Source organism: Chlorocebus sabaeus, chromosome 2 (assembly GCF_047675955.1).
Source record: "Chlorocebus sabaeus isolate Y175 chromosome 2, mChlSab1.0.hap1, whole genome shotgun sequence".
Taxonomy (NCBI): Eukaryota; Metazoa; Chordata; class Mammalia; order Primates; family Cercopithecidae; genus Chlorocebus; species Chlorocebus sabaeus.
The window spans coordinates 96,400,984-96,420,904 of record NC_132905.1 but is presented as its reverse complement, the minus strand read 5'-3'; the positions used below and the strand labels follow the sequence as shown (position 1 = coordinate 96,420,904).

Here is a 19,921-nt window from a genome sequence, read left to right as displayed (position 1 = left end):
AGCTTAGCCCATTTTGCCCAAATTATTAGAATGAAAGAGGATGTGAAATTGGCAATCTCTTCAATTTCTTCTGACGTTTTATTTCCTGGGCATTCTAACATTAAGGAAATGAAAAGAGACAGGATTGGCCCCTACCATGACACATCTGTTTTTCTACTTTTCTGTCTTTTCTAAGTCCTTATCATTCCCATAGAGACGTCTTAGGACATTATCCCTATCTATATTATGATATGTACTGTTATAATATAGATTATCTGTATATCTAGTCTCCTCTCTTGCTGGCACACTTCTTCTGAGAAGCCCTGCAGGACTGCCCTGGTGTTGGCATGTTGAGGGGCAGTCCTTTTATGGCTTCCAGGTGTGAGTTCTGCTTCTGAGCACTGAGTGGAGAAGCCCTCATCCATCCCCTTGCTGTTTTCCCATAGCTGGTCATTCTCTGTTTGGCTGAATGCTAGAGGAAAACAGTATTTTACAATTTATTTATTTCTTCTTGGCATGAGACTGGCTTTGGTGGTGGCCAGCAGCTTTGAGCTGGGGACAGCAGCTCTCTGGCACCTTCTTCCCTGGCCTCAGGCAGCCCTGGGATGGCCTTGGAGCCTCCCAGTCACAGGGCTTGTGCCCACCCTGTTTCTGGGAAGCCTGTGCTTTGGGGAAGTAGCCCAAGGGTCATGCTTGGGGCAGGGAGGCCGGCTATCCTTTGGGAGGGGCCTCCTCTGTGTGGGATGGTGTTGGGGGGCTCTGCCCTCAGGGGGTGCTGGGCCACCCTTCTCCCCATGCTGTGCCAGGCTGATCAAGTGGAGGTGCTAGCCTTGAGAGGAACCCACTGCAAATGAGATGGAGAGAGTGAATGAGAGCTGAGGATGGTCCCCCGGGAGCAGAGAGCAGAGTTGTAGGGGCTAATCCAGCTAGAGGCCACCAGGACAGTTGCATGGAGCATAAGCCCTGCACCAGGACCCTGGAGGGAGACACCAGTCTCAGCTGCTTCCCTGGAGGGCACTATTGTGCCAGCTGACATTGGCCCCACACCTACATTCCCAGCCCCAGAACCAGGCCCAGGCTATCCAGGGGGGTCCATTTCAGAGCAAGAGGTGGGGACCCCCTGCAGCAACACAGGCCCAGCGGTGCTGCCCTCTGGCACCCAGGACTCGTGCCTCAGCCTCCCTGTGACACGGCACCACAGGAGGGAGCATGTCTCATGCTGGGACATGAAGCTGCAGTCCACAGCATCCCTGCTTTAGGGAGCTGCAGGTCTTCCTGGGCCAAGAGATGAACATGGAAAGATGAGTCATCGACAGAGACGGTGGGGGCAGAGCGCACAGGACCTGCCACAGGAGGTGGGCTGCGAGGCCTTCTGGGGACCAAGTCCTGCCTGGACCCGAGGCAACCAGGGAGGGACAGGGTAGGGAGGACCCCTGGGCAGAAGGCAGCACAGACAGGCGCTATCCTTGCCCTGGTCCCTCTTGGCCACACAGCTCTCTCTAGGCTAAAATGACAGGGCGGCTCTTGTGTGTGTTTTCCTACTGAGCAGGGTAAAGAAGAGAGGTGAGGAGAGGTGAGCCTTGTCTGCGTAAACCCTCATACACCAGCCCCAGCATCGTCCTGATTCCCCCCAAATCCTAGAGAGGAAAACGCAAATGCCTTTAACATCCAAACACTCTCGGGGAGGAAGGGACTCATTTTCCACCTGGCCAGTGCAGCTGATCATTCCTGTCTGGACTTGCTTCTGTGAACAGTGATCCAGTCTCAAGGGTCTGTACTAACTGGCCACGGGCTCTGGCAAGAGTGGTCCCCAGTGGCGTCCCTGCACCTGGAGACCTAATTGGAAACTACTGGGAATGAAAGGACGCCAGAAAGTAGGATGGGGGCCAATTTCACCTGCCTTGCAAGCGTTCTTGGGGTCAGCACCACAGGCAGCTCCTGCCAGATCTTATGGATGCCTTGTGAAGTCCACACTGGCCTGGACAATGCAGAATTTCCAGCTGCTGAAATTTATCAGGACCAGACGGTTCTTGATGGCCCTGACTATACTTGGTAGGTGCATAAACTATGGGATTGGTGAGCCGGTGAGAATGTTTGCAGTTGCCATGCAAACACTTTCTTAAGGGTCACGGGGCTGAGTCTTCAAAATGGATAGACGGTGAGGCCAAGTGAACAGTATTGTTTTCCCTTATTGGAGAACTTCAGATGTTTGCTTCGGGATAGAAACACTCATCTGGGGAAGAGCTTCAGGGGAACGTTTGTCTTGCTGTCTTGCAATTGTGAAGTGTGGCTATGCAGAGGTTGCCTACACTGACACCAAGAGGCAGCACCGACTGCCCCATCCCAGAATGAATATTAAAACATCCTAGCCCATTATCCTGTAGAGAGTTGATCTGCAAGTAGGTTGCAAAGCACGCACGTGCTTGGAACCTCATTCTGCCCAGTAACAAAGTCCCCAAAGTTTTGGATTTGGGGTATTTTCTTCCTGGAAGAGCTCAGAGCATTTAAAATGCTCTTCTGTGGCACTTTGCCACAGGAATATGATGATAAAGTAAAAGAAAGGCCTGTGGGGAGTGGAATGGACTGACCCCTGGGACCTGTGGAATGAGGCAGGGCTGCATACATTCTCTACATGGAAGGTACTGCACTGGTGTCCTGGAGCTGCCGTAACAGGCTGGGTGGTGCAAAGCAACAGACATTTATTCTCTCATAGCTCTGGAGGCTGGAAGTCCAAAGTCAGGGTGTTGGCAGGGCCGTGCTCCCTCTGAGGTTCTAGGGGAGAATTTATTCTTTGCCTCTTCCAGCTCCTGGTGGCCCCAGGCGTTCCTTGGCTTGTGGCCGCATTGCTCCAGTCTCTGCCCCTGTGGCTGCATGGCCTTCTCTGCTGCTGTATCAGATTCCCTCTGCTTTCCTCTCATCAGCACACTCGTGATGGGGTTCAGGGCCCTCCTGGATAACCCAGGATCATTTCCCCATTTCAAGACCCTCCACTCAATCCCATCTGCAGAAGCTCTCTTTCCTAATAAGGTCACATGTGCAGGTTCCCGGGCTTAGGGCATCATCTCTGGGGCCATAAGTCTGCCTCCCACAGGTGCGTTCTACCAGATCTGCCGCCAGTTGTCTTTTCTTATTATAGGGAAGGGATGAAATCCCTATAGAGAAGACCACGTGAGGGGGTCCAATTCACAGGCAGACGCATGTTCTGTTTTCAGCCATTGAAAGCAGTTTAGACACAGGATGAGCTACGAGCGGAGACATCCATTCCAGGCTCTCCCACTCCTTCAATCAGGAAAATAGACCACAGCCCTGGGGAGTCTTGGTTCTCCCAAGTCTGGGCCTTTCTCACATGGTGAATGCTGATCGCCATTTCACATACACCCAGCTTCACATACACGCAGCTTCAGAGACACATTCTTGATTTCTCAAGAAAAGGCCTCCTTACCTAGCCACTAAGGCAGCAAAGACCTGCCAAGGCCACTTAGCTTTGGCCTGATTTGCACCAGCTGCCAGGAGGCGCCAATGGCGACAGGGACCCTGCGTGTGGGCTGACCGTTTAGCTTCCACGGTAGGAGTTTTCTCTGCCACAGTCCTGGAGGCTGGAAGTCAGAGATGACGGCGTTGCCGGGGCTGGTTCCTTTTGAGGACTCTCTCTGGGGCTTGCAGGTGGCGTCCCCTCCCTGCGTCCTCACAGGATCATTCCTCTGTGTGTCTGTTTCCTCATTCCTTCTTCTTATAAGAGCAGCGGTCAGACTGGATCAGATTGCATCATCTGTGTTGCCTGATTTAACCTTAAATACCTCTTTAAAGGCCTTGTCTACAAATACAATCACATTGAGTGGACTGGGGGTAAGCACTTCGAGATAGGAATTTCGGAGGCACACGATTCAATCCGTAACAGAGGGTGAGCGTTGACCTTAAGGTGAGCCAGTGACAAGTCCCGGCAGGGCCTTCCTGTGGTTGTTCTGGAGATTTATGGACCAGGCACCAGGCTGGGCCCTGGGGACTAGGGGATAAGCCAGGCTCCTGCGACCCCACCCTCTGGGCACAACAGTCTCTCCGCACCAGGGGCCTGGCCGTGGTGGGTACTGGATGGCCCATCTCATGTAATCCTGCCAGCAATCTGACGGGAGGGTGGTTAGGAGTCTGTGTGCTCTCCGACAAGCTTCCTAGCCTCCATGAGCCCCAGTTTTCAGATCTGTAAAATGGGTAGGGGGCAGGAATAGTGCCTCCTATGTCAACTGGGGATAGCAGGGATGAGAGATCCTAAAGTAACATGTGTGGCACATGGCAGGGCACAGGCGGGCAAATTTGGGAACAAGGACAGAGAGGCATTTCCACCACTGCGGCAACCGGACAAAGGCCAGCAGCAGGTGCAGCCCCTTCTTGAGGGCTCCTCTGTAAGGAAAGTGAAGCTTCAGATCTTCAAGGATCAGGGATGCGGTGTTACTTGTTTGCCTTCAGGGAGGGGCTGCCTGCTCCTTGGTGTCCCTGCCTGGCGCCTGCACTCCTGCATGTGCCCCGTGAGGGTGGCAGGCTCGGGGTGCCCTGCTGTGTCCTGGACCCTGGCCTGAGTCTGCTGAATCCCCAGGTTATGCAGAATTTTGCCTCAAAAGATGAGGGGCCAAGTCATCGGGGCAGGTGACATCTTGGGGGCCGCTTGGCTCATGAATGAGGGAATGGGGTGAGAACTCGGGATTCTGGGCAGTGCTGTGTCCCTGCCTCTTCTGTGCCCCGTGTCCTGGTGCCATGACTGAAGCTGCCTTGAGGAGCTCGAAGGTGGGGCACTCTGCTATGGAGGGGTGGCTCCCTGTCTGCCCAGAGCCGACAGACCAAGGCAAGAGCCCCTGGCACCTCAGCACCGGTGGGAGGCCCCCTTGCTGACCTACACCTGGGTCTATGCTCTAGGGCAGCAGGGAGGATATGTCTATGGAACAGAAGCTACACCCACGAAGCTGCATCCACCATGAAGTTAATACAAAGTGTGGTTTTGCTTAGTTTACTTAAAAGAAAAAAGGGAATGTTTTATTACCTGCAAGGCCTGTAAGCTGCTAAGACTCCTTGCTGTTTGTGGAAGAAATTCCCCACTGCATCTGCTGCTGGCTTCACTGTCCTTTCTGGAGTTCAGGTCTGTGGCTAGACTGAAGGTGTACATCCTGCGGGGGAAGGAAAGCACGGTTTGAACAGAGGTGAGACCGTGTTGTTGCCATGGAGACCCAGCATCTGGTCATGTATGTACTTGAGAACGTCCGGGACAACCTCAGCAGAAAGGTTCCCATGAGCACAGAATGAAGTAGCGTGTGCGAAGTGCTCAGGTTCCAGGAAGTGTGGACGATGTGGTTGTTTTATTACAACGATCACCATCTATGATGGATAATTTTACGTGTCAACGTGACTAGGCCACAGTACCCAGGTATTGGGTCAAATGTTATTTTGGATGTCACTGTGAAGGTATGTTTTTAGAATGAGATTAACTTTTGAGTCACTATGCTGAGTAAAGCAGACCACCCTCTAGATGATGGAGCTGTTGGACTCCATGCCATGTTGCTGGCTCAATCTTGTTAAACGGCTAAAAGTCCTTATTAAAAACATTTAAAGCTTTTAAAATCAGAAAATGGTCCTTGAATGACTCGACACATCACTGTGGGTGGGTCTCATCCAACCAGGTGAAGGCCGTAAGAGAAAACACACTGGGGGCCATGAGGAAGGGGAAATCCTGCCTCCAGACCACCTCTGGACTAGAGCTGTAACCTCAGTGCTTCCCAGGGTCTCCCATCTGCCAGCCTGCCCTGCAAACTGTGGACTTGCCAGGCCCACAGTCTTGAACCTTCAACTAGATTTCTCTCTCTCTCTCTCTCAGTCACTCTCGGTCTCTCTGCCCTTGTCTCTGTCTCTGTCTCTGGGGCACTGTGACTAGTACACCATCCCATTTGATCCACTTTCTAATAGAGTCATAGGTGTGCAGATGGATGTAGCTGGGATTCAGGAATGAACAAGCAGTGAACAGCCACATTGAAGAGCTCTGCTCACATCTGGAGGGAAGAAGATGCATTTAGTGGAAGGAGTTGCAGGCAATGAGGAAATGGCTGTGTTCCAACGAATCGAGAAACGTGGCATGGGGTGGACAGGCACTCGGGTGCTTGGGGACCACTGAGGGGAAAGATGCCAGCAATTAGCAGCAGTGAGAACTCCAGGCTCTGGAATAGGAAGGGGGTGATGGTGGGGTCCCCAAAATGAATGTGTCTGGAAGAAACAGGCAGAGGGGTCAGAGGAAGATAGTGAGAATGAGAAACAGAGACCCAACGGTCACGGAAATCCTCCTTGGAACAGCAAATGATCGATTTCCCCAAGGGGGAATTCATTCCATAAAAGGAAAGATCTTTGAAAACTCTGTTTAAAAATTATACACGAGCACAGTCCAGTGGCTACGCAGGCATTTCTCAGCAGGAGCTCTGCAGGATTTCTCTGGGTTGAATTAGGCATAAAACATCCTTTGCCGGCCCAACATTTTCTACTAACACTGTGCTCTTGCTTTCAGCGAATTCTAGCATTTTAAATTCCCAATTCCATTGGGAAAATTCAGGATACTTTGTTTCTTGCGGTTATTAGAATGTGGAAAATACAACAAATTTAAAAAGATGAAACACTATCTGCAATCCTCCAGCTCAGTTAACCATAAAATCTAACCCCATTTCCCTCATCCATCCACATTTGGGAATGCTGCCTTATGGCTTTTTGAATTTGAACTGCTTTTTCAGGAAAAGCAAATTGTAGTCTAGTAGAAGGTGAGGGGAAATGGTGTCTCATTGGTTTAAAATTCTATTTTTTTTTTTTTTTTTAAGACAGGTTCTCACTGTTGCTGAGGCTGGAGTGCAGCGACACGATCCTGGGTCACTGCAGCCTCGACCTCCCAGGCTCTAGTGATCCTCCCACCTCTGCCTCCCAAGTAACTGGTACAGGCATGCACCATCACGCCCCACTAATTTACTTTTATTTTTTATTTTGTAGAGACAGGGTCTTGCTATGTTGCCTAGGCTGGTCTCCACCTCCTGGGCTTAAGGGATCCTTCTTTCTAGCTTGGCCTCCCAAAGTACTGGGACTACAGGCATGAGCCACTGTGCCTGGCCGGGCTTCCCTTTTTCGTGCAGTCTTTTATTACTAATGAACAGGAACTCCTTCTGAAAGAAATCAGGCACATTCCTCAGCCCCGGGCTCAACACAAACAGGCCCAGTACAAACACATCCCACTATATATCTCTCAACACAAACAGGCCCAGTACAAACACATCCCACTATATATCTCTCAACACAAACAGGCCCAGTACAAACACATCCCACCATATATCTCTCAACACAAACAGGCCCAGTACAAACACATATCTCTCAATTTCCTGAGCCCAGTACAAACACCACCTGGAAAATCTCCGATAAGGACACAGCCGTTTGTAGTTTTACTGAAAGCACGGGAACCAATAAAAAAAAAACTACTAAATGTAAATGTAAACCAATTGTAATGCTGTAACCAAAAGAATTCCTTTGTTCCTCTGTAACTTTACTATCCTATCTACCTTGGGCTATAAAAGGCGAGCACTCGTATTGTTCAGGGCCCTTTTGTATGCTGTGGAATGGAGGGACCAAGTTCAAACTTGCAGTAAAGATCCTTGCCGCTTAGCTTTGACTCTGGACTCTGGTGGTCTTCTTTGGGGAACAAACGGTCTGGGCATAACGTCTGGGGGCCCGTCCGGGATTCCCCAAGCCCACCAGACCCCTGGTCAACAGATCTACCAGGATCGATCTGCTGATAGGTGAGCCGGCTCATCTCTGTTTGTCTGTCTGTGTCTGTTCTGAACCTGTATCTGTGACTCGCGAGGTCTGAAACTGAGGCTGACGCAGTCCTGGCGGACACGCTATAGGACGGTCAGCGGAGACCGGTGGGAGACGTCCCCTGGCTCTCGTCTGATCTAGATTTCTATCTGAACTGATTCTGACCCGAGCTTCCGGAGTGCGCTTGCGGCTATCTGAACTGATTCTGACCCGGACTTCTGGAGCGCGCTTGCAGCTAGATATTATTAATACGCCAGATTTCTTTTACAGGAATTCTAACCCATATTCTTTTGCAGGAAGAGACTACAAATTATTACAGGATGGGTAATACCCAGAGCACTCCCCTATCTCTCCTTACAAGTAATTTCAAGGATGTTAGAGCAAGGGGCCATGATCTTAGTATGGAAATCAGGAAGGAAAGGCTAATTACTCTGTGTCGCTCCAAATGGCCTGCCTTTGATGTGGGGTGGCCACCCGAAGGGACGTTCCGACTTCCTGTCATCACTAGAGTAAAGTCCAAGATTTTTCTACCTGGGCGTGCGGGCCAATTAGATCAAATCCCATATATCCTCGTATGGCAGGACCTTGTTGAGAACCCGCCTCCCTGGCTGTCACCTTTCCAACCAGCCCCTGAACCTTGTAAGGCACTGGTTGCTTGGCCGCTAAAATCCAAGCAGCCAACTGCCCCCCTGGGCTGAGCCGCAGGAAGGAGCAGGTGGATGGGAGGCGGCCGGCGCACTTCGCGGGCTAGCCCCCTCCAGCCGCCTGACTCCACAGTGGCTCTACCCCTTCGGGAAATAGGACCCCCAGATGACATGGGAATCCCCAGGCTCCAGTACTGGCCATTCTCTACCAGTGATCTGTATAACTGGAAGACCCAGAGTGCTCGGTTTTCAGACAACCCCAAAGATTTAATGGCTTTACTGAATAGTGTCATGTTCACCCACCAGCCCACTTGAGATGATTGTCAGCAGCTCCTCCGAATCTTGTTCACAACGGAGGAGCGAGAGAGAATACAGGCCGGCGTGGGACTACAACACGGCAGAAGGTAGGGGACGGCTACACCTTTATCACCAGACTCTGATGGCGGGTCTCCGGGCAGCTGCTCGCAAGCCCACTAATTTGGCTAAAGTATACTCTGTTCTGCAGGGAAAGACAGGGAGCCCAGCTACCTACTTAGAAAGATTAATGGAAGCTTTTAGACAGTACACCCCCATAGACCCAGAGGCTCCAGGAAGTCAGCCAGCTGTTGTAATGTCTCTTGTAAATCAGGCGGCCCCAGACATTAAAAGGCGGGACCTCCTTCAGATAGCCCAGCGGGTTTACAATAACAGAGCAAACACCCTGAAATAACCTTACTACAGTATGTTGATGACCTCCTGATTGCTGCTGAGACCCAAGAAGCTTGTATTCAAGGGACCAGGAGTCTCTTAGAAGCTCTAAAGAATCTAGGCTACCGAGCCCCGGCAAAGAAAGCTCAAATCTGTAAATCAGAAGTAACATATCTGGGGTACCTGCTAAAAGGCGGGCAGTGCTGGTTAACAAACGCCCGGAAGCAGACTGTTCTGCAGATCCTCAGGCCACACTCCACCCGACAAGTAAGGGAATTCCTGGGGTCGGCGAGATTTTGTAGACTATGGATACCTGGGTTCGCAGAGCTGGCTAAACCCTTGTATCAGGCAACACGGGGGCAGCAGCCATTTAATTGGACAGAAGAAGCCGAGTCGGCTTTCCAACAGATCAAAACCGCCCTACTCTCTGTGCCTGCACTGGGACTACCTGATGTCACCAAGCCCTTCCACTTATACGTGGATGAGAGCAAGGGTGTCGCCAAAGTGGTAATAACTCAGAACTTAGGCTCCTGGCGGAGGCCGGTTGCCTACCTGTCAAAGAAGTTAGACCCAGTGACTGCCAGGTGGCCCCCTTGTCTCCGAATAATTGCGGCCACGGCCCTGATGGTACAAGTTGCTAATAAACTTGTCATGGGTCAAGAATTACGGGTTGTTACCCCACACGCCATCGAGGGTGTACTCAAACAGCCACCTAATCGATAGATAAGTAACGCCCCGCTCACCCACTACCAAGGACTACTACTAAATCCCCTCAGGATAACTTTCCTGCCCCCAACAACCTTAAACCCTGCCTCGCTGCTGCCCAACCCGGACCTGGACACCCCGCTCCATGATGGCACCGAGATACTAGCTCAGGTGCATGGAGTTCGAGAGGACCTGCAGGACCGCCCACTTCCTGATGCTGACCTAGTCTGGTTCACTGACGGGAGCAGCTTCGTACACCAAGGCCAGAGGTACACTGCAGCGGCAGTGACTTCAGAGACTGAGGTAATCTGGGCGGAACCCGTGCCCCCGGGGACATCGGCCCAGAAGGCCGAACTCATAGCGCTCACCCAAGCTCTTACCTTAGGGGCAGGGAAGAAACTGACAGTATACACAGACAGCCGATATGCTTTTGCTATGGCGCACATACGTGGGGCCATTTACAGGGAGCGAGGGTTACTAATGGCTGAAGGAAAAGAGATAAAAAACAAGCAAGAGATCCTAGCCCTGTTAACAGCCCTATAGAGACCAGAAAAATTGGCTATTGTGCATTGCCCAGGGCATCAGAAACCAACCACTCCAATTGCTCAAGGCAACTTTCTGGCAGACCAAACTGCAAGGAGTGTGGCAAAGGCTCCCAGCCAGCTCCTTGCACTCCAGCTCCCTGATCCAGGCCCCCGGGACTTGCCATATCTCCCTGATTATTCAGAACAAGATCTCCAGTGGATCGACAAACTTCCCCTGAAACAGATCCAGAATGGGTGGTGGACTGATACTAATGACCAAACCATCCTACCGGAAAAATTAGGACAGCAAGTGTTAAAACACATCCACCGAACCACCCACCTGGGTGCCCGGCGGATGATAGACCTGATCAGACGCTCTAAGCTCAAAATCAGACATATAGCCGAGACGGCCAGCAGCATCGTGACAAGTTGCAAAGTCTGCCAGCTTAACAACGCCTATCCCCAATCCCAGGCTGCAACGGGAACAAGGCTCAGGGGAACCAGGCCCGGTATCTACTGGGAAATAGATTTTACTGAGATAAAGCCAGGAAAATACAGGTATCGGTACTTACTTGTCTTTGTAGATACTTTTTCAGGGTGGACTGAAGCATTCCCAACCAAAAGGGAAACTGCTCAGGTTATAGCAAAGAAAATCCTGGAAGATATCCTCCCCAGGTATGGCTTCCCGGTCCAGATAGGGTCAGATAATGGGCCGGCCCTCGTCGCTAAGGTAAGTCAGGATTTGGCTTCCATCCTTGGGGCAAATTGGAAACTACATTGCCCTTACAGGCCCCAGAGTTCAGGACAGGTAGAGAGAATGAATCGGACCTTAAAGGAGACCTTAACTAAATTGACTATGGAGACTGGCACTAATTAAGTGGTCCTTCTCCCCTACGCTCTGTTCCGGGTCCATAATACCTCTTACAGACTGGGCCTTACCCCTTATGAAATCATGTATGGCAGACCCCCACCCCTGGTTCCCAGCCTAAAAGATGATCTGCTCAAGTCTGAAACAGAAAATGTCTCTGAACTCTTATTTTCCCTACAAGCCTTGCAGAAAATTCATCAAGAAATCTGGCCCAAGCTGAAGGAACTATATGAGACCGGTCCCCCGCCGACACCTCATCCGTACCAGCCGAGAGACTGGGTCCTGGTTAAGCGACACCGACAAGAGACCCTAGAACCCAGGTGGAAACGGCCACTCCAGGTACTCCTAACCACACCCACCACCCTGAAGGTAGAAGGCATCATGTCGTGGATCCACTACACCCACGTCAAGCCGGTGGACCCAACCTCTGACCTTCTGAGGCCAATCATGGCGGCGGCTGAAGCACCGGCCACGTGGACTGTGGACAGAGCTAAGAACAACCCCTTAAAACTCACCCTGCGCTGGCAGCATAGCTCACTGTAAACATGCAGTTAGGTAGTCCAACCCTAACGTTAGTCGCCCTAGTGGCCGCTGGGGAAATCACAAAACCAGCTCCTAATCCCTTTGTCTGGAGATTCTGGCTTTATGAAAACCAAACCCACCCTGGGCAACCTCATAAGCCCGGGAAATTATTGGCCAGTGCTGATTGCCCCTCCTCAGGGTGCAATAGCCCAATTCTACTAAATTTTACTGGTTTTCAAATAGCCAAACCTATGGCACCAATAATATGCTTTGAGTTTGATCAGACTAAATACAATTGTAAACACTATTGGTGGCACCAAAATGCCGGCTGTCCTTATAACTATTGTAACATCCATAGATCCCGTTACTGGGGAGAGAAAAAACAGTTAGACCCTAAGTGGGCCTTCCATCGTAGACAGGATGGAGACTTTTCATATACATGAATAGTTAAAGACCCCTGGAACTCCCACTGGACCACGCCTCAACATGGGGCTGTATACTACTCCCCCTCCTCCACATGGCCTAGCAGTCACCTCTATCTGTGGCGAGGTCTAGTGCAGGTACTGCCCCTGGTCCATGGAAATATCTAATGACACGAAAACAGACTAACACAAGACTTATGTCCTTTCTCCTGGTTAAAATTATTACAAGAAGGACTAGAACTTGCTAACCTTACAGGACTTCACAGCCTGTCTGGCTGCTTTCTGTGTGCCACTCTAGGGTGTCCACCGCTAACCGCTGTTCCTCTGCCATGGGGATCCTCTACCTCTGCCCAAGCTAACAACCTCCGAAACCTCTCTTATGCCCCTATCCTTAACGTGCCCCTATACCTAAACCCCAGTCAGGAGAAGTTTCCCTACTGTTTCTCAGAAACCAATTCCAGCCTCTGCAGCATCACTGCAATGCCCCCTAATATCACCCTAAGGGCTCCGCCGGGCATATTCTTCTAGTGTAATGGAACATTATCTAAGAACCTATCTAGTCCCTCTGTTACCAACCTACTGTGTCTTCCTGTCACATTAGTTCCCCGGTTGACTCTACCAACTGCCGGCGAGTTTCTAGGGTACACCGGTAACTGGACTAGTACTGCTATTCACCCAGTCCCTAGACTGAGACCTGCACGAGCCATATTTCTCCCCCTCATTGCAGGAATCTCCCTCACCGCATCCCTCATTGTGGCCGGGATGGCGGGGGGAGCCCTAGGTCACACCCTCATAGAAAGCAACAACTTGTACCAACAATTTGCCGTTGCTATGGAGGAGTCGGCTGAGTCCCTTGCCTCCCTTCAGCGGCAGCTCACGTCCCTAGCTCAGGTAACCTCGCAGAACCGGAGGGCCCTAGACCTACTCACTGCTGAAAAAGGTGGTACATGTATGTTTCTAAAAGAAGACTGTTGTTTCTACATAAATAAATCAGGGCTTGTAGAGGACCGGGTCCAACAGTTACACAAGTTAAGCGCAGAAGTAAAAACACGGCAGTTTGCTTCAGCTGCAGACCAATGGTGGAATTCCTCTGTGTTTTCCCTGTTATCCCCCTTCCTTGGACCCCTGCTAAGTCTACTATTTCTGCTTACCGTAGGACCTTGTGTTGTTAACAGAATTTTATAATTTGTCAGGGAGAGATTTGACACCGTACAGCTCATGGTCCTCAGAGCCCAATACCAACCTGTAAACGCTGAAACAGAATCAGACTTATAACACCCAAGATTGGCTCTAGAGGTACCTATGAAAAGGGGGGGATGAAAGAAATCAGGCACATTCCTCAGCCCCGGGCTCAACACAAACAGGCCCAGTACAAACACATCCCACCATATATCTCTCAACACAAACAGGCCCAGTACAAACACATCCCACCATATATCTCTCAACACAAACAGGCCCAGTACAAACACATATCTCTCAATTTCCTGAGCCCAGTACAAACACCACCTGGAAAATCTCCGATAAGGACACAGCCGTTTGTAGTTTTACTGAAAGCATGGGAACCAATAAAAAAAAAAACTACTAAATGTAAATGTAAACCAATTGTAATGCTGTAACCAAAAGAATTCCTTTGTTCCTCTGTAACTTTACTATCCTATCTACCTCAGGCTATAAAAGGCGAGCACTCGCATTGTTCAGGGCCCTCTTGTATGCTGTGGAATGGAGGGACCAAGTTCGAACTTGCAGTAAAGATCCTTGCCGCTTGGCTTTGACTCTGGACTCTGGTGGTCTTCTTTGGGGAACAAATGGTCTGGGCATAACACTTCCCCCATTTATTTCTCTCCTGTTCATGTTCTTTGGCCATTTCTTCTCTCAAAGCCTCAGTGTTTTTCTCAGCAAGTTTTGAATGTAGTCTTTGAAGAGGAAGAGTCCAGGAGACAGTTTCTTGGTCAGTAAGTGAAAAAGGCAGGCATAAGTCACCTGGGTACCAAAAATGTCCAAGGGCTAGCAGCATCCAGGGACCCCGGGTCACCGTTGGAGGGACGGGGGCTGGGGCAGGTAATCGGCTCAAGTGGATGACCCACTGGGGACCGTCAACTTTATAAATATCTTCTGAAAAGCACTGTTGTCAGCTTGCTCTTTACAGCGTAGGGTTCTTTATGATGTTTAACCTGCAGAGGTCTTTGAGCCTAAGCATTTGACAATCGTTATTAAAGACAGGCCTGCTAAGTCTCACTTTAAGATCCCTTCCACTGCTTCTGATCCTTCAAAACTCTCCCCAGTCCAGAAATCAGAAATGCATTCATTTAAACAGTTCTATTTTTTTTGAGATGGAGTCTCGCTCTGTCCCCCAGGCTGGAGTGCAGTGGCATGATCTTGGCTCACTGCAAGCTCCGCCTCCCGGGTTTATGCCATTCTCCTGCCTCAGCCTCCCAAGTAGCTGGGACTACCGGTGCCCACCACCACACCCGGCTAATTTTTTGTATTTTTAATAGAGACGGGGTTTCACCGTGTTAGCCAGGATGGTCTCGATCTCCTGACCTCGTGATCCGCCTGTCTTGGCCTCTCAAAGTGCTGGGATTACAGGCGTGAGCCACTGCGCCCGGTCTAAGCAGTTCTATTTTTAAAATTTTTTTCTGTTTCTATTTAATCCTTGTCTCTGCCAGGAATTGATTTCAGTGTACAATGTGAAGGGGTATGAAATACCATCTATTTAATTAATGTGGTTTTTTTTGGGATCTCGGTTCACTGCAACCTCCGCCTCCCAGGTTTAAGTAATTCTCAAGCCTCAGCCTCCAAGTAGCTGGAACTACAGGTGCACGCCACTGCGTCTGGCTAATTTTTTATATTTTTAATAGAGATGGAGTCTCGCCATGTTGGCCAGGCTGGCCTCAAACTCCTCACCTCAGGTGATCCACCCGCCTCAGCCTCCCAAAGTGCTGGGATTACAGGCATGAGCCACCACGTATGGCCAGTACTGTCTATTTCTTACCCATTTCTGTCCCTATCTCTGATGCGCCCTTGGTCAGATGTGACCTCTCCAGGACACTAGACTTGCTCCTCTGATCTCTATCTTGTCCCTCTGATCTGTTTTTTAACCTCCTTTAAGCCAGGACCATATTGTAGATTCATAAACTATTTTCAACATCTGGTTGGGTAAATAACTCATTTTTATTTTTCAAAGTTTTCTCTCAGCTCTTCTCTCCTGTTTATTCTTCCAGATAAATTTTTCATGCATTTGGTGAAGTTCCAACAAATGGTCCCTTTGAGATTTAGCCTGGAATTTCATTAAACGTGGAAATGACTATGGGAGGAACTGCCACAGTTTACTGTTCTCAGCCATGCACAGGGCATGTTTCTATTTATCCAGCCCATTTGCAAATATTTGCATTTCTCCCATAGAGGTCTTAAGTCCCCACATTCTCATAAAACCAGCAGTATCTCCCGCGCCTCCACAGAGACCCGTCCAGAGCCAGGAAGGGCATCTTTTCTTTAGCATCTCAGCACCCGCCCCGCACTCCTCTGAACATGTACCCCAGACCATCCATCCCCTGCACGGCATCTTGATTTAGTTCATGTGTTTCTTGAATCATCTGCACGTTGCACCTGATCTTCTCACACTACTGCGTGCCCTGTCTCCATCTATAAACTATGGCAGGTCCAGGCCAATTTACTTTGCATCGCCTCAAGCTGTCAGATGCCAATAGATAGGAAATGCACCCTTGAGTTGATCCTAAGTAGACCAAGAATATAGATAGTCTCATTGGAACAATCGAGTGTTTCCTCTTCAAATTAACATGCTCAGAGCAGTGAGGCCCAATTCATAGCCCCACATTAGCACAGGAAATGTTGGTTGGTTTCCCCTTCCTGAGGGCAAGGCGAGGGCACCCACACCCTCCCTGCGGCTGGCTCTGCAGACGGTAGGGCTTTGCTATCAGCTGGTGACATCTGTGGGGTTTACAGAGAGAAGCGGAGTGCATTTTGCTGGTCTTTCAAATGAAATACGATCAAGATTACGCTGTGAACATGGGTGACGGGAGGAGAAAGAAAAGAGCTTAGCATGTTCACGTTTCCATTTTTCTCTTTAACTTAAGAGAGTCTCTTGATCTCTTGATGAAACAGACATGTTTCATCATAAAACAGACGTGTTTGAGTTCTCCCTGGTTCTTTTTTTTTTTTTTTGAGACAGAGTCTCACTTTGTCGCTGAGGCTGGAGTGTAGTGGCACTGTGTCAGCTCACGGCAACCTCCATCTCTTCGGTTCAAGCAGTTCTCCTGCCTCAGCCTCCCGAGTAGCTGGGATTACAGGCGTCCACCACCAAGCCTGGCTAGTTTTTTAAAAAAATATTTTTAGTAGAGACGGGGTTTCACCATGTTGGCCAGGCTGGGCTTGAACTCCTGACCTCAGGTGATCCACCCGCCTCTCTCTGGTTCTTAAAAGGACACAGTTGCCGTCTGGGGGCTGCGTCACCAGGTTCCTGTGTTCATTTCCTGAGGCGGCCATAACAAAGTCCCACAGTGGCTTCAACGACAGCCACAGATGCTCTGATAGTCCTGGAGGCTGTGAGTCTGAAGTCAAGCTATCGTTAAGGCTGGTTCCTCTTGAGGCCTCTCTCCTTGGCTTGTGGACAGGCATCTTCTCCTCGTGTCCTCACAGGCTGTCTCTCTGTGTGTGTCTGTGTCCTCATTTCTTCTTATAAGGACGCTGGTCATATTGGATCAGGGCCCCTTCTAATGCCCTCATTTGAACTTAATCACCTCTTTAAAGACCCTATCTCCAAATAAGGTAACATTCTGAGGTATTGGGGGTCAGGACCTCCACATATGGATGTTGGCAGGATGCAATTTAGCCCTTAATTGTACCTTTCTTACATCTGAGATACTTGCTGTAAACTTGCTGTGAGGTTTTTGAAGTAATCCTGCTGTGCCTGTCTTCAGTTTCGGGAACGTCCTCATCTTGACTGGGGGATGGCACTTATTCTCCTGAGCCCTCATACTCAAGCCTCCCTGTTCTCTGTCCTACAGGGGCGCGCCCTCTGCTCTCCTGTACAGAGGATTGGAAGCTGCGGTGGTTTGTGAATACGGTCCTCCATCACCCGTCTCTCCAGGCCATCTCTGATCTCTAAAGCAATGGACAAACATCATCGTGTGAGTTTGCAATAGGTAAGTCCAAAGAATCCCAGCACTATCCGGCAAGGAGGTTGGGGTCATTATGGTGGTGATGGGTGATTGATGTGTTAATTGACCGGTCCTACACATTGGAGCTGCAGACTCGTACCTGGAAGGGTGCCCTCTTTGGTGAGGAGGGGGATTCCTGCTGATGCACCCGCAGGTCTGTTTCCAGGCACTGTAACGCCAGCGGTTCTGCTGCTTGGATCGCGCAAGTGTGAGTCCTGATCAGGGCTCGAAGGAGGTATTTATTAAACATCTGCACAGCTCTCTGTCCGTCCATGGGTCAGTTGGCCTCTGAACATTACTGTTTGACCACATTTTCCACTAATGAATGAGTGATGTGTGGAGACATTCAAGGATGATTTTCTGGTTTTGAAAGCTTTAGATGTTTAATAAGGACTTTTAGCAGTTTGAAAAGATTTAGCCAGCACAGCAGAGTCCAACAGCTCCCATCATCTGCCTCACTGGCCCGTAAGCACAGGTCACAGCTCGTCAGGGTGTCTTGCTGCTCCTCCAGCCACGATGAGGGTGCTTCCAAAGCAGGACCAATCAGACACCCCACAGCACCTAGCCCGGTGCTTATTTCTCTTTCCTTTCACTGCAGTTTTCATTAATACATTCCAGCATAAAAGCCGGAATGGTTATGTTGATAGGCAGGTGTCTAATGTATTCACTGTGAAATGAAAAGTATCATAGCCGCTGACTCATCTTCTGCACAGTCTTTGTGGTTCCTCTGTGACGGTGAAACTCTCCCGTCCTGGGCAGACAGCGAAGGACATGCCGAATGATGCAGGGGCACAGGGGAGCCCCAACCTTCCTGAAATTTAGATGGTTAGTTAGGGTACAGCCAGCATCTCCTCTCTATTCCTTAAACTGTGGATTGGATCGGGTGATGAACTGAGCTTGCAAGAAAGCAAGAACTCCCTTGATTGTACAACATCACTTGGCCTCCTGGGCCCGAGTCTTCTCAGCTCTCCAGCAGGGGAGTTGCCTTAGGTTATCTCTACAATCTCTTGTGGCACCCACATCCTGTGATTTTGATGTGGCCCCTGACCCATGGACATGTCTATGTCACAAAGTGTATTTCTCCTGAACTGCTGGTCTGCACACGTCTGGGATGGCCATGACTGTTGGTTGAACGTGTGTCTGTTTTCTTATTGGATGTGGGAAAGCTCGGAGCTGGGAGCTCACAGCACACGTCGTGGTGTGGACAAACCTCAGCCCTGACTTTGTCTGGCTTTTCCACCTTTATTCTCCCTTTGACCCAGCTTTCTTATATTCTCTTCTTAAAATTTAAAATGGATTAATTTATGTTTTGAGTAAGTAATGCATTTATATGCTTCATACATTTAAACATTATGAAATGCTCATGTTTGAAGAGACTCCCTCCCATTTCTGTTCCATTCTCCTGGCTCCCACTCCCAACACCCACAGGTAACCATGATTAGAAGTCTCCAGACATTCTCCCTTCCAGGGAACCTTTAGGAATACGTATATGTAGAAATACATATTGTGCACATGTATTTACAGATGGTTATGTGTGTCTCTCCCCTTCCCCCACAAGTATATCATGCCACACACATCATTCTGCAACTTATTTTTTTCATTTATCAATCAATCTTGCATATTTTTTCAAATAAATAACATAAAATTCTCCCTTTTAATTATCTTAAAGCTGCAAATATTTTATTGTATGGATGTGTCATAATTTAATTTACGGACTTATTTTTAAATTTTAATGATCTCTTCTATAGGCAGTTGAGGTCAGATTTGAAAGCCCAAGTGTGGGATTAGGTATGAGGCTGGAATCCTGTTTCCTCTGCTCACTTGCTGTGTGAACATAGGCAAGTGAGTTGATCTCTTTGTGTCTCAGTTTCATCAACTATAAAATGGAGCAATCACGGTGCCCACCCTGGGGGTACTGGAGAAGTAAATCAGTTAATAAGGGAAATGCATGGCACAGAGTCAGGTACAGGAGGTGATGTTAGTGTGCAAAGCTATTGGGCATCTCTTAAGCTGCCTTAAAATAGATTTAAGTGGATTAGAAGTCAACACATCAATAAATACATGTGACAATGGCTGCATTTTTCATCCCATATTTGCATTTTGTGGTCCTAAGTTCTTATTCATTAGGGTAAGAAGTTAAATGGCCTCAAGAGAAGATGATATGAAATGTCATGTATGCACAGCTGTGGGGCTTTGGCTGGAATCTGCTCTCCTTCAGTGTCAAGTGGCTACTATGTTTAGTGGGGGGGCCCAGGGACATAGGTGCTGTCCCTGGCTCATTATACAAATCTCAGTGTATGAATGATTAGCAAAAAGAAATATAATACCTAAAGAAATCAGCCATAGTCACCAAATCTCCTTCTATAAATATTTCAGACAATACTTTCATTATTTTTACTACTATTTCTTGCAAATTCTAATCATTTCACCAAGAGCTTCTATCAGGTACTATTAAACCATCTTTTCTTTTTTGGGGGGTTTGGATTAAAATGACCTATAAGTAATCATTTATTTCAGCTCTTCAAAATATATTCTTTCTTAATTTACTCAAAATGTTAGTCTTATTAGATAT

At 49.1% G+C, this 19,921-nt stretch overlaps 1 protein-coding gene across 2 annotated transcripts in view; it reads right to left on the bottom strand.

Moving 5' to 3' along the window:
* The window catches only part of UBASH3A (ubiquitin associated and SH3 domain containing A), a 53,824-nt gene that overhangs the window by 15,763 nt on the left and 18,140 nt on the right, over positions 1-19,921 (bottom strand). For both annotated transcript variants that reach the window (XM_007969125.3, XM_007969138.3), the window contains exon 7: positions 5,009-5,132. In XM_007969125.3, coding sequence (XP_007967316.3) covers positions 5,009-5,132 — 124 coding nt within the window. The remainder of the gene's footprint in view (positions 1-5,008; positions 5,133-19,921) is intronic.